The following is a 13,509-nucleotide window of genomic DNA, read 5'->3' on the forward strand; positions in this document are numbered from 1 at the left end:
GTAGCTCTTCAGTCTGCCTGGTTCTCCCTGTCTTACAGGACCAGGGTCGGTGAGAGCTGCCTCGCAAAGAGATGCATTTTGAGGGTTCAGAGAGCCTCAAGGTATTTCTCTTAAGCAATCATCCATAGCTAGTTTCTGGGCCCCAGCTTTGCTCTCTTCCACCTCCCCTGCAAGCCTGGCCACAGACTTTCTTCCCCTAGGTCTTTCGATCTGAACCTTCTCCTCCCCTTCACTCCCCTCCCCCCAAACTCTTTGGAAATCTTTCAACTTTCTTTCAAGTTTTCTCTGGGCAGTTTGGGGTTTGTTTCAGAGCTGCGTCAGGGCGCTTTAACACCCCCAGCTGGGGAGAGTGGATGACAATAGCTGCTATCACTTTACCATTGGAAGTGACCCCCGAATTTGCACTTCTTTCATCTTGGTACAGAGCACTTGAGGGTGGGCGATTTCCTGGGGGGAGTGGCTTAAGCCGCTTCCCCACCGGCCAGTTGGCTGTAGACGGTCCATGCTCAATGGTCCTCTACAGATATGAAACTGGTTCTGGAGTGAGACGAGCTCGACTGGGGACGCTGCCTGAGAAGGCCTTTCCCCAAAGGGTGACTTAAATGTCCCAGGCTGGAAGGTGGAGCGAGAAGTGGATGCCCCCAGGGCTCTGGGTCACCCTCCAGGTCAGTAAACCAGCGAGTTTCCTCAAAACTAGGAAGGGTGGGGGTGCCCTGTACAGTTTGGAGGCTCCAGCGGGGTCAGGGATGATCTCGGGACCCTACTGGGCCCAGGTCAAGGACTGACCACGTGAAGATGCTGTGTGGTGTGTGTGTGTCTGGGTGTGTATGTAGAGGGAGAGGACGCATTGTTTCAAGTTCTCTTTCTCCCCACCCCCACCTCCACCTCTAGCCCTGTCCCCACCCCCACCCCCACCCGTCTGCCTTTCTCCCTTCCCCACCCTACACAATGGTCTGGCCTCGGTCCCTCCCCGGGTTCCCGGAGCTTCTCAGGCTGGATCCCTTGTCCCTGCAGCCCCAGACCTGCCAGCTCCCTCTTTTGCCACTCATTGCCTCCTGGCACCTTAAAGGGCAACCAGGATCCTGTGCTGCTTCCCCTTGTGGGCTGCACTCTCCCTCCTTTCCAAACACGTGGTCCAGTAGAGCAACTGAACTGGGCTGGATTGACTTGGTGGTCTCAGGCCCACCCTTGTGACCCAAGGTGCAGCCACTACCCTTGGTGGTGGGAATTTCCTTGGGAAGTCGCAGCCCAAAGGCTTGGCTGCCACCAGCCAACCCTGGCAGCTGCTCTTGCCTGGCTTGGCCTCCAGGGCCACCGGGGAGGGAGCCAAGATGGCTGGCGCTCCCTTAGGCCCTGGCAGGGTGCAGCCTGTGCAGTCGGGCTAGTGTGGCCAGGTGAGGGAGGGCAGGGCAGAGAGGCACGGAGCAAGGCTGGGTGAGGAGCCAGTCATCCAGGGGAGAATCAAACCCACAGCCTTACTGAGACCTGTGTGGGCCATGTGCGGGTTGACGATAGAGAACACAGCGCCTGCTTTGGGAGGCAGAGGAAGAAAAGGGAGGGCTGAGAACACTGGATCCATGGTAAGCTAGAGCCCAGGATGAGGCTGGTAGGGAAGGAGTTTGTTCTAAAGACCAGGCCAGCCCCATAACAGCAGATCTCTTGCCCCTCCATCCCTTGGCCCACCCAGATTCCTGGCTCACTCCTAAGACGCAGGGGACAAGAAGCCAGACCTGGGTTCTGAGACCCCATCTGCTTGAAATAAAGAATGGGAGAGCGGGGAGGCTGACCTTGGTGAAGGCAAGGCTGTGAGTGCCCTACAGAGTAGCCTGTGGCCATTCATTCATTCCTTGGCTTTACTGGTGCTAAGATCCTGGCTGGATGCCTCTGGATGTCCTGCCTTTACCCCCTCCCTTCTAATCTCAAGCAAGAGGAGGGGAGAGCCTGTGCAATCCAAGGGCGCCTTGCCTCCTTGGTTTCATACCTTTTTAGATCACTTCTAAGAGTTGTGGGGGCCAGAGCAGGCCAGCTGGGCAAAGTCCATAGATTAGCTATCACTTTTTGCACCTCCTTCCCTGAATGCACCTGGCAACCGGCCTGTCTGCTTTGCATTGCACTTCTAGGAAGAGAGCCATTGCCAAAAAGACTGTTGCACCTGAACCCCATCATCAATTGTCTACTTAAGCGTGATAGGCTTCCCCGTGCAGCCCCTACCCTTTCCACACGGCCCTATTCTCTGGTGGGCCAATCCATCTGTGGGTTGGGGGTGAGTGTGGAGCTGGTTTTCCTTAAGCTTTTGAGGAAGCCAGAAGTGGGGTATCACATACTTGTACCTCGTACCTCTTTGGGGAAGAGGAAGGAATGAGATTGGGTGGAGCCGGGTGGAACTGGGCCCGGAAAGAGTAGATAGGGTGGGACGAGGAGGGTGGGGAAGGGTGGGGACTGTGCAAGAGGAAGTGTGGCATATCTGGACGTTGTGTTGGAAGGTATCTGGACACTGCTGCATGAATTCAGGCAAGTCGACTTTACCTTTCTGGACCTCAATTTCCTTATCTGTAAAATGGCTAAGTTTGTCTCAAAGTCCTAAAAATCCGTATGTTTGTGGATCCATTGCATGAGGAGAATTTTGGGTGATGGAATTATAGTGGTTAGAAGGGGAGCTTGAGAGTCAGGCTGCTTAGACTTTGTAGCTTTTAAAAGCTGTGTGGTCTTGGGAAAGCTACTTAATGTAAACCCGGAGACTCCAGGTGTGAACTCAGACTAGGGATCCTGTAGATAGTGTAGGTGTGATGGATTGTAGTTCACATGGAAGGAAGGTGAGAACCACATATAAACAAAATTACCTCTGAAAACCCTGAACTCCAAATGCTTAAGGGTGAAAAGCTGGCAGATACTTGTTAACACTTGGGGGAACATCATGCTCTGCTCAGGAAATCGGCTAATTGCGTGTAAGGGTATAAAAAATCATCCACACGGCTTCAATATATTGTTCTGTCTTGTTTTTCCTGAGATTTTGGTTGAATTACCTAGTTAAATGCACATAGGAAGCAGTCAGTAAATGGTGGCTGTTTTCCTAATTTTGTTTACAAAGTATCTAGCCGAACACTCATTTGTATGCAGCTGTAAAATAGCATTCAACAAGTGACATCATGCAAGAAAAACAAAAACCCAACATCCTGCTTGTTGACGTGATTGTCTGCCAAAATGAAAAAGCTTGTCTAGGTGTACACGGTTTGTTCTTCAGGGTTCATTTTTAAAAAAATTGTATAATGTAAGTGCTGTCTTTACTCAGGACTGATACGGTTTATTTCCTGAATCCAAAGAAAAGTAATAGTTTTCTTTTTAAAGTAAATATAAAAGGCATAAAAGTTGACAGATTAATAAAAACCAACTTCTAGAGTTAAATCATATGGTACAAATAGAAATATGGTGAGGGGTTATACCAGATTTGTTATACACATTTTAAAGAAATCTACAGCCTAGAAATTTTATCCAAAGGTGATTCTGATTACCAATGTTTGTTTTTTTCATTTTTGTGTTTTTTCTGTTGTTGGTTTTTTTTTTTTTTTTTTTTTTTTTTTTTTTTTTTTTTTTTGAGACAGAGTCTCACTCTGACACCAGGCTGGAGTGCAGTGGTGTAATCTTAGCCCCCTGAGGCTCAGGTTATCCACCTCAGCCTCCTAAGTAGCTGAGACTACAGGCACGTGCTACTGTGCCAGGCTATTTTTTTTTTGTCATAGAAATGGGGTTATGTTATGTTGCCCAGGCTGGTCTCGAACTTCTAGAGCTCAAGCTATCCGCCCACTTCAGCCTCCCAAAGTTCTGGGATTACTGGCGTGAGCCACCACACATGGGCTGATTAACAATTTTTAAACAACTTTCCTTCTTTGATTATCAAGTAAAATTCTGGTGGGTATTCCCTCAGTACTTTTTAATTTTTATTTTTGAGACAGAGTCTCGCTCTGTTGCCAGGCTAGAGTACAGTGCTCACTGCAACCTCCGTCTCTTGGGTTCAAGCGATTCTCCTGCCTCAGCCTCCCAAGTAGCTGGGACTACAGGCACAGGCCACCATGCCCAGCTAATTTTTTTTTTTTTTTTGTATTTTTAGTAGACACGGGGTTTCACCATATTGGCCAGGATGGTCTTGATCTCTTGACCTCGTGATCCGCCTGCCTCGGCCTCCCAAAGTGCTGGGTTGAGCCACCACCATGCCTGCCCTCAGCACTTTTAAGTTTTTTAAAAAATTTTATACTAAATTACAATTTGCATTCATACATTCCTTTCAAATGTAGATTTTTGTTTTGTTTTGCTTTTTTGGGGACAGTCTACTCTATTGCTCAGGCTCAAGTGCAGTGACATGATCATAGCTCACTGCAATCTCAAACTATGCTCAAGTGATCTTCCTGCCTCAGCCTCCCAAAGTGCTGGGATTATAGGCGTGTGCCACCACACCTGGCCTTAAGTATACAGTTTGATGAGCTGAAAAATGTATACACACAAACACTGTTTTTAAACCTAAGGCTCATTCACCTAGAGCAATTTATTGAACTCTGAGAACAAGTTTAATCTGAGAACCCGGTCTGAGAAACCAGAAAGGAAAATGGTCCCTCTTCTAATTTAAAAACAGTGTCTGTGAAGGAATACCACTCTGCTTTGCAACTGAACGATAAAAACATACCAGTAATCGATATGATTAGTTTTGTGTTAAAAGGTGGTTAATGGTTTAAACAGGAGATGAATAACAGACCCTAAAGAGCATTTGGGGCCAGGCATGGTGGCCAACGTCTGTAATCCCAGCACTTTGGGAGGCCAAGGTGGGTGGATCACCTGAGGTCAGGAGTTTGAGACTATGAGACCACCCTGGCCGACATGGTGAAACCCCATCTCTACTAAAAATACAAAAATAAGCTGGGCGTGGTGGCATGTGCCTGCATTCCTAATTACTCAGGAGGCTGAGGCAGGAGAATGGCTTGAACCCTGGGGGCGGAGGTTGTAGTGAGTGAGGAATGTGCTACTGTACCCCAACCTGGGTGACAGAGTGAGATTCTGTCTCAAAAAAAAAAAAAAAACAAAAACAAAACAGGTTGTGCACATGTACCCTAGAACTTAAAGTATGATTAAAAAAAAAAAACAAAAACGTTTGGTTTCAACTAGCTTGTATTGTGACCTTGGGCAAATCAAGTTAACTTCAATTGCCTCAGTTTCCTCACCTGTAAATTGAGGATAATGGTAGTAAAAGTATCAGTGTCAGGATTAGGACAGTGCATGGCAAATAGTAAATGCTTGGTGAATCATAGTTATTAGATCTTTGTGCAGTGAATAGATTGTTGCTGTTCCTTTGAAAAGGCTGTTTTTGTTCTAGGGCAACACTTCTCAAACTTTGGTTTCAGGACTCCTGTACAGTCTGAAGACCCTGAAAACCTTTTGTTTATGTAGCTTATATCTACCAATGTATATTGTATATAAAATTAAAACTGAGAAATGAATTTAAAAACCTGTTATACAGTAACAAATATTCATTTTTATGAAAAGTGACATTTCCAGAGCAAAAAAAACTACCTTTTTTTTTTTTTTTTGAGATGGAGTCTCACTCTGTCACCCAGGCTGGAGTGCAGTGGCACGATCTTGGCTCACTGCAACCTCTGCCTCCCGGGTTCAAGTGATTCTCCTGCCTCAGCCTCCGAGGTAGCTGGGATTATGGGTACGTGTCACAAGGCCTGGCTAATTTTTGTATTTTTAGTAGAGACGGAGTTTCACCATGTTAGCCAGGCTGGTCTTGAACTCCCAATCTGCCTGCCTGGGTCTATCTTCTTTTAAACCACATACTATGGAGACTTGGAAAAATGTTAAGTAATGTCCTAGAGCACATTATTCTACATTTTTACATTTTACATTTTTCTGCATCTCCATAGTATTTGGTTTAAAAGAAGATGGGTAGTTTCTCATATTTGTTTCTATGTTCAGTCTGTTTCGATATACTGTTTTGGTGGAAGAATCTAAAGAAAATCTAACTTCATCTAGATATGTAGATGGAAAAAGGAGGAGTATTTTGGTCACTTTTTCAGTGGATTTTTTTGATATTATAACAAAACTTTACATGTAGTAGCTTCTCAAAGCTTAGTTATAACGTGAAATTTGAAACCATATCCATGAAATTCTTGTACCCTGTTATATTAAAATCCATGGGTCTTTTTTTTTTTTCTGAGATGAAGTCTCACTCTGTCGCCAGGCTGGAGTGCGGTGGTGCGATCTTGGCTCATTGCAGCCTCTGCCTCCCAGGTTCAAGCAATTCTCCTGCCTCAGCCTCCCGAGTAGCTGGGACTACAGGCACCCGCCACCATGCCTGGCTAATTTTTGTATTTTTAGTAGAGATGGGGTATCACCACATTGGCCAGGCTGGTCTCGATCTCCTGACCTTGTGATCCACCCACCTTGATCGCCAAAAGTGCTGGGATTACAGGCGTGAGCTGGGATTACAGGCGTGAGCCACTGTGTCCAGCCCCGTGGGTTTCTTTTGTACTTTGAATGATTCTTCGACAAGTGCATGACTTTGTAACAGCACCCATTGGCTATTTGGGAAACATTCACTGAGTGATGTAGATCTTTAGTGGAAACAATTGACAATTCATTATACAGCATAAAAAATTATATTTGTTAGGGCTGGCGTGATGGCTCACGCCTGTAATCCCAGCACTTTGGGAAGCTGAGGCGGGCAGATCACTTGAGATCAGGAGTTTGAGACCAGCCTGGCCAACGTGGTGAAACCCTGCTTCTACTAAAATACAAAAATTAGCTGGGCGTGGTGGCATGCGCCTTTAATCTCAGCTACTCAGGCGGCTGAGGCAGGCAAATCGCTTGAAGCTGGGAGGTAGAGGTTGCAGCCAGTTGAGATTGTACCACCGCACTCCAGCCTGGGTGACAGAACCAGACTCAGTCTCAAAAACAAAACAAAACAAAACATTTGTTTATGTCACCACTGATCTCATTAGAAAATCTTTAGGTATTAGGAAGCTATTAAGGTCACTGTAATGGATATAGGTTTCCCAAAATTGGAATTTTCAAATGGAAGCTCATAATTTTTTATTGGTAGCAAATAGTTGTTTCCCTTGAAATGACAGGTTCATTTCATTCATTTTTGAGAAAATATCTGCCAAATATATCCGAATCTGAATGACCAGTGTCTATTAGACTTTCTTTCAAGTAAAAATTGTACATCATGCTAAAGGGAGCTAATTTATCAGAAAAGCAGAACAATCATCCAGTGGAGACATTCATCGTACCTCGGGTTGCAGCAAGCGTGTTATGAGTATGACCCATTTGATTACACCTAGTATTGAAAAAGACATGTACTTAAGGATCACGGTTTTCTTTCTTTACTTTTTTTAAAAAATAGCATCATTTATATTTATTTATTTGAGACAAAGTCTCGGTCTGTCACCCAGGCTTGAGCACAGTGGCACGATCTCTACTCACTGCGGCCTCCACCTCCCAAGTTCAAGTGATTCTCGTGCCTCAGCCTCCTGAGTAGCTGAGATTACAGGCGCGTGCCACCATGCCTGGCTAACCTTTTTTTTTTTTTTTTTTTTTGTATTTTTAGTAGCAATGGGGTTTCACCATGTTGGCCAGGCTGGTCTCGAACTCTTGACCTTAAGTGATCCTCCTGCCTCAGCCTCCCAAAGTGCATGAGCCACCGCACCTGGCCTCTCTTTTTTTTTTGAGACAAGGCCTCACTCCTGTCACCCAGGCTGGAGTGCAGTGGTGCGAGCATTGCTCACTGCTGCCTCGGATTCCCAGGCACAGATGATCCTCCTGCCTCAGCCTCCCAAGTAGCTGGCACTATAGGCACATGCCACCATGCCTGGCTAATTTTTGTATTTTTTGTAGAGATGGCGTTTTGCCATGTTGCTCAGGCTGGTTTCGAACTCCTGGACTCAAGCAGTCCACCCACCTCAGCCTCCCAAAGTGCTGAGATTACAGGCATGAGCCACCACGCCCAGCCAACATCCCTTTGTTGTCTCATTTATGCCCAGAACAACTCAATCAAGCATATTCTCTTAATTTGCTTTTCCCCTTTTGGAGACAGTCTCACTTTGTCGCCCAGGCTGGAGTGTAGTGGCTTGATCTCAGCTCACTGCAGCCTCTGCGTCCTGGATTTAAGTGATTCTCCTGCCCTAGCCTCTAGAGTCGCTGGGATTACAGGCTCCCATCACCATGCCTGGCAAATTTCTGTATTTTCAGTAGAGATGGAGTTTCACCATGTTGGCCAGGCTGGTCTCGAACTTCTGACCTCAAGCGATTCACCTGCCTTGGCCTCCCAAAGTGCTAGGATTACAGGTGTGAGCCACTGTGCCTGGCCTATAATGCAGATTTTAAAACCCCATTCCCATTTTATAGAAAATGAACAGAAGCATAGACAGGTTAAGTGACCCAAGGTGACCAAGCTTATGTCAGAGCCAGGATTCAAAGCCAAGTTCCAGAGACCACACTTTTCCTCAATACCATTCAGTGATGAACCAATCCTGTCTGTTCTGGGAGGATAGGAGCAGATAGACATTACCTTTTACAAGAAAGTGCGGGAGTGGACGGGGCACCTTTGTTAGTCATCATCTGGGCACTTTGACCTGACTACTGCCCCTCTATCTTTTGCCCTGGCAGGATGACTTCTCGGAACCAGCTGGTGCAGCGGGTGCTGCAGGAGCTGCAGGAGGCAGTGGAGTGCGAAGGCCTGGAGGGTCTCGTAGGTGCCGCCCTCGAGGCCAAGCAGGTCCTGTCTTCCTTCACTCTCCCCACCTGCCGGGAGGGAGGCCCTGGCCTCCAAGTGCTGGAAGTGGACTCGGTGGCCCTGAGCCTGTATCCCGACGATGCTCCACGGAACATGCTGCCGCTGGTGTGCAAGGGCGAGGGCAGCCTGCTGTTTGAGGCGGCCAGCATGCTGCTGTGGGGTGACGCGGGCCTCAGCCTGGAGCTGCGGGCCCGCACAGTGGTGGAGATGCTGCTGCACAGACACTACTACCTGCAGGGCATGATCGACTCCAAAGTGATGCTGCAGGCCGTGCGCTACTCCCTGTGCTCTGAGGAGTCCCCTGAGATGACCAGCTTGCCCCCCGCCACGCTGGAGGCCATCTTCGATGCTGACGTCAAGGCCTCCTGCTTCCCCAGCAGCTTCTCCAACGTGTGGCACTTGTATGCTCTGGCCTCTGTGCTCCAGCGGAACATCTACTCCATCTACCCCATGCGCAACCTCAAGATCCGGCCCTACTTCAACCGTGTCATCCGGCCCCGCCGCTGCGACCACATGCCCTCCACGCTGCACATCATGTGGGCTGGTCAGCCCCTCACCAGCCACTTCTTCCGCCACCAGTACTTTGCCCCTGTGGTGGGGCTGGAAGAGGTGGAGGCTGAAGGTGCTCCTGGCATGGCCCCAGCTCTTCCAACCCTGGCCCCGCTGTCATCGCCGGCCAAGACCCTGGAGCTGCTCAACCGTGAACCTGGCCTCAGCTACTCTCACCTCTGTGAGCGCTACAGCGTCACCAAGAGCACCTTCTACCGCTGGCGGCGGCAGTCCCAGGAGCACCGGCAGAAAGTGGCTGCCCGCTTCTCTGCCAAGCACTTCCTGCAGGATAGCTTCCACCGGGGGGGCGTCGTGCCGCTTCAGCAGTTCCTCCAGCGGTTCCCCGAGATCTCCCGCTCAACCTACTACGCCTGGAAGCATGAGCTGCTGGGCTCTGGCACCTGCCCGGCCCTGCCCCCCAAGGAGGTGCTGGGCATGGAGGAGCTAGAGAAGCTGCCAGAGGAGCAGGTGGCTGAGGAGGAGCTGGAGTGCTCAGCACTGGCGGTGTCAAGCCCTGGAATGGTCTTAATGCAGCGGGCCAAGTTGTACCTGGAGCATTGCATTTCCCTGAACACACTGGTACCCTATCGCTGCTTCAAACGCAGGTTCCCTGGCATCTCACGGTCCACCTATTACAATTGGCGGCGAAAGGCCCTCCGGAGGAACCCCAGCTTCAAGCCAGCACCAGCCCTCTCTGCTCCTGGGGCTCCCCAGCCAGCATCTGTTGGGGAAGGGACTGTAATTCCTTGGAAGAGTGAAGCAGAAGAGGGGGCAGGGAAGGCCACGGATGAGGAGCCTCCCACCCCCCAGGAGCTCCTGCCACTAAGGATGCCCCTGTCCCGTTGGCAGAGGCGTCTGCGTAGGGCTGCCCGCAGGCAGGTATTGAGTGGGCATCTCCCTTTTTGCCGCTTCCGCCTCCGCTACCCCAGCCTGTCACCTTCTGCCTTTTGGGTCTGGAAGAGTCTTGCTCGGGGTTGGCCCAGAGGCCTGTCCAAACTCCAGGTGCCAGCCCCCACCTTGGGCAAAGGAGGGCAGGAGGCTGAGGAGAAGCAGGAGGAGGAGGCTGGCAGGGATGTGACAGCTGTGATGGCCCCACCTGTGGGGGCTTCTTCAGAAGATGCAGAGGGAGGGCCTTCCAGAGAGGGGGCCCTGCAAGAGGGGGCCACAGCCCAGGGCCAGTCCCACAGTGGGCCCCTGCTGAGCCAACCTGTGGTGGCAGCAGCGGGTGGGAGGGATGGCCGGATGCTGGTAATGGACATGATCGCTACCACGAAGTTTAAGGCCCAGGCCAAGCTGTTCTTGCAGAAGCGCTTCCAGTCCAAGAGCTTCCCCTCCTACAAAGAGTTCAGTGCCCTCTTCCCCCTCACTGCCCGCTCCACATACTACATGTGGAAGCGAGCCCTCTATGATGGCCTCACCCTGGTAGACGGCTGACATGGAGGTACAAAAGGGGCTGGGAGGAAGGGGGACCAGTTTGGAGAAGGTCAGGGACCTGAGCTGACCCCAGGCTTGGCCAGGATGTCCTTCGCTCTGGGTCCCACAGTGTCTACCCTAAGTCCAAGGGTATATTTGTGTTATTTTCTGGCTCCAGGACAGACAGAGTGCCAGAAATCAGCCATCTGGTCTCCTGTAGGAAGCTGTGGGACCAGAGATGTTCTCTTTGGTTGTTTGCTGGTCATATTTTTACTGTTATGATTTAGTTTTTGGTTTTGAGTGGGTTGGCTGGCCCCCTTGCTGGAGTTGGAAACCGTGTGTATGTCAGGGGGTTTAGAGGGGGGTTGCTTAGCTAGAGCTGCTTTCAGCTTTTCCTGGGGACAAAAGGAGCATCATAGCATGGTTATCGGTCCCACTGGGCAGAACGTAGATCTTCAGTTTCTTTTGGGGGTCGGCATCCTCTTTACTCAGTTGTTTCCCAAACATTAGGCTCAAATATGGGGACCAGATGTGGTGGCTTATGCCTGTAATCCTAGCACTTTGGGAGGCCAAGGCAGGAGGATCACTTGAGGCCAGGAGTTAGAGACCAGCCTCGGCAATGTAGTGAGACCCCATCTCTTGGAGAAAAAAAAAAAGAAAGAAAATCAAACGTGGAGCTGATCAGCAGCTTGTGCCTGGCATCCCCAAGGGAAAAGGTGCCAGGTTCAGCATGAGTAGCAGCAGGGATGTATAGGAAGAACCACAGCTGGCCTCTAAGGAACGGCATTGAGGTGCCAGAGATCACTGAGGGGCTGGCCTGTCCCCTGCAAGGAGTGTGGTACCAGGTGGGGCAAGGCTGGGAGGAGATGCAGGCTCTGGGGGTTATAGCCCAGAGTCTCTGCTTGTGGGTGCTTGATCCACCTGCTGGGACCCTGCAGTCCTCTGCCAACCTGGCTGGCTGCTGGGGATTCCACCTTTCTGCTGAGCATCTCCTTGGAGCTGGAGGCCCATCTTCAGTGAGGGATCACACAGCGGCCAGGCAGGTGGGAGACTGAGTTTGCCTTGTCCGAGAGTGAAGTTTGAAAACCAAAGAAATAAAGTGATGTGGTGCCCACAGTGCTTGGTCTCTGATATTTGTTTTGCCAGGATGTGATTACCCATTCCCATGCTCCCCTTTGGTTTAAGGGGACAAGAGTGACCTCTGTCTCTTGATGGGACACACTCAGGTCTAGGGCTTGGGGGATGAAAAGAGTTATTCTGGGGACTCTGAATTGGATCTAGAAGTGACCTTGGGTGCTTTTTCAGCTGAAGGGTGGGGCTCTGGCTACCTGGAAATGCCCTCCCTCCCGTGGGAGAAACCTGGCATTCCCAGTGGGGAAGGGGCTGCTGCCACCACAGGTTGGCTTGAAAGGGGGCCACGGAGGCCAGGCCAGCACCTGGAGTCAAATCTGTGCCAGGCATTCTGTTTAGTCCTTGCAATGTTCTCAGGCAGGTAGGCCCAGTTACAGATAAGGACACAGCCTTACAGTGGCTAATTTGCATGCTCCCTCTGCCTGGTGGAACACGGGTGAAGGCAGCCTGATGTAACGAGCAGCGGCAGGGATGTAATGGGAGCGTTAAGCCCAGGCCTTTGCCCGTTTGGTGAGGGAGGAATCATTAGGGAAGAAGTTCCCTTAGGCCCTTCTCCTCCTGTCTAGGTTTCCTGCAGTGGTTGGCATCCTTGTACTCCTGGCGAGTCATTCTCGCCTCTGCTTTTTATTCACCCCACATCCAATCCATCAGCAAGTCCTATTGATGCTGACTCCAAATGATACCCAGAACCCTCTCTCCACTGCTGCTATTGTCTCTGCTGGCGCACATCAGAACTTCCTACCCCATCTCCCTGCTTCCCTGCTTCCGCTCTTGCCCCTATACCCCTATACAACCCATTATTTTTATTGTTTTTTGAGACAGTCTCACTCTGTTGCCCAGGCTGTAGTGCAGTGGCGTGATCTTGGCTCACTGCAACCTCCACCTCCCGGGTTCAAGCAGTTCTCTGCCTCATCCTCCCAAGTAGCTGGGATTATAGGCACCCACCATTATGCCCGGCTAATTTTTGTATTTTTGGTAGAGATGAGGTTTCACCACCTTGGCCAGACTGGTCTTGGACTCCTGATCTTGTGATTCACCCACCTCGGCCTCCCAAAGTGCTGCAACCCATTATTTTTATTTTTATTTTTATTTTTTAGTTGGAGTCTCGCTCTGTTCCCCAGGCTGGAGTGCAGTGGCTCGATCTCAGCTCACTGCAAACTCCGCCTCCCGGGTTTACGCCATTCTCCTGTCTCAGCCTCCTGAGTAGCTGGGACTACAGGCGCCCGCCACCGCGTCTGGCTAATTTTTTGTATTTTTAGTAGAGATGGGGTTTCACCGTGGTCTCGCTCTCCTGACCTTGTGATCCGCCCGCCTTGGCCTCCCAAAGTGCTGGGATTACAGGCGTGAGCCACCGCGCCCGGCCACCATTATTTTTATTTTTATTTTTTTTTGAGTCAGAGTCTCGCTCTGTCACCTAGGCTGGAGTGCAGTGGCACAATCTCAGCTCACTGCATCCTCCACCTCCTGAGTTCAAGCAATTCTCATGCCTCAGCCACCCGTGTAGGTGGGATGACAGGCATGTGCAACCATGCTTGGCTAATTTTAGTCTTTGTAGTAGAGACGGGGTTTCACTATGTTGGCCAGGCTGGTCTCGAACTCCTAACCTCAAGAGATCTGCCTGCCTCAGCCTCTCAAAG

General features: G+C 50.1%; 1 protein-coding gene across 1 annotated transcript; it reads left to right on the forward strand.

Annotated features, from left to right (window-relative positions):
• The first annotated feature begins 483 nt into the window (after positions 1-483).
• VRTN (vertebrae development associated) lies at positions 484-11,857 on the forward strand. Its single transcript, XM_007987268.3, has 2 exons — positions 484-665; positions 8,653-11,857. Exon 2 carries the CDS (start codon positions 8,654-8,656, stop codon positions 10,760-10,762), a length of 2,109 nt encoding a protein of 702 aa, XP_007985459.1. The 5' UTR covers positions 484-665; position 8,653; the 3' UTR covers positions 10,763-11,857.
• The last annotated feature ends 1,652 nt before the right edge of the window (positions 11,858-13,509 follow it).

The sequence above is a fragment of the Chlorocebus sabaeus genome, chromosome 24 (genome assembly GCF_047675955.1).
Source record: "Chlorocebus sabaeus isolate Y175 chromosome 24, mChlSab1.0.hap1, whole genome shotgun sequence".
NCBI lineage: Eukaryota > Metazoa > Chordata > Mammalia > Primates > Cercopithecidae > Chlorocebus > Chlorocebus sabaeus.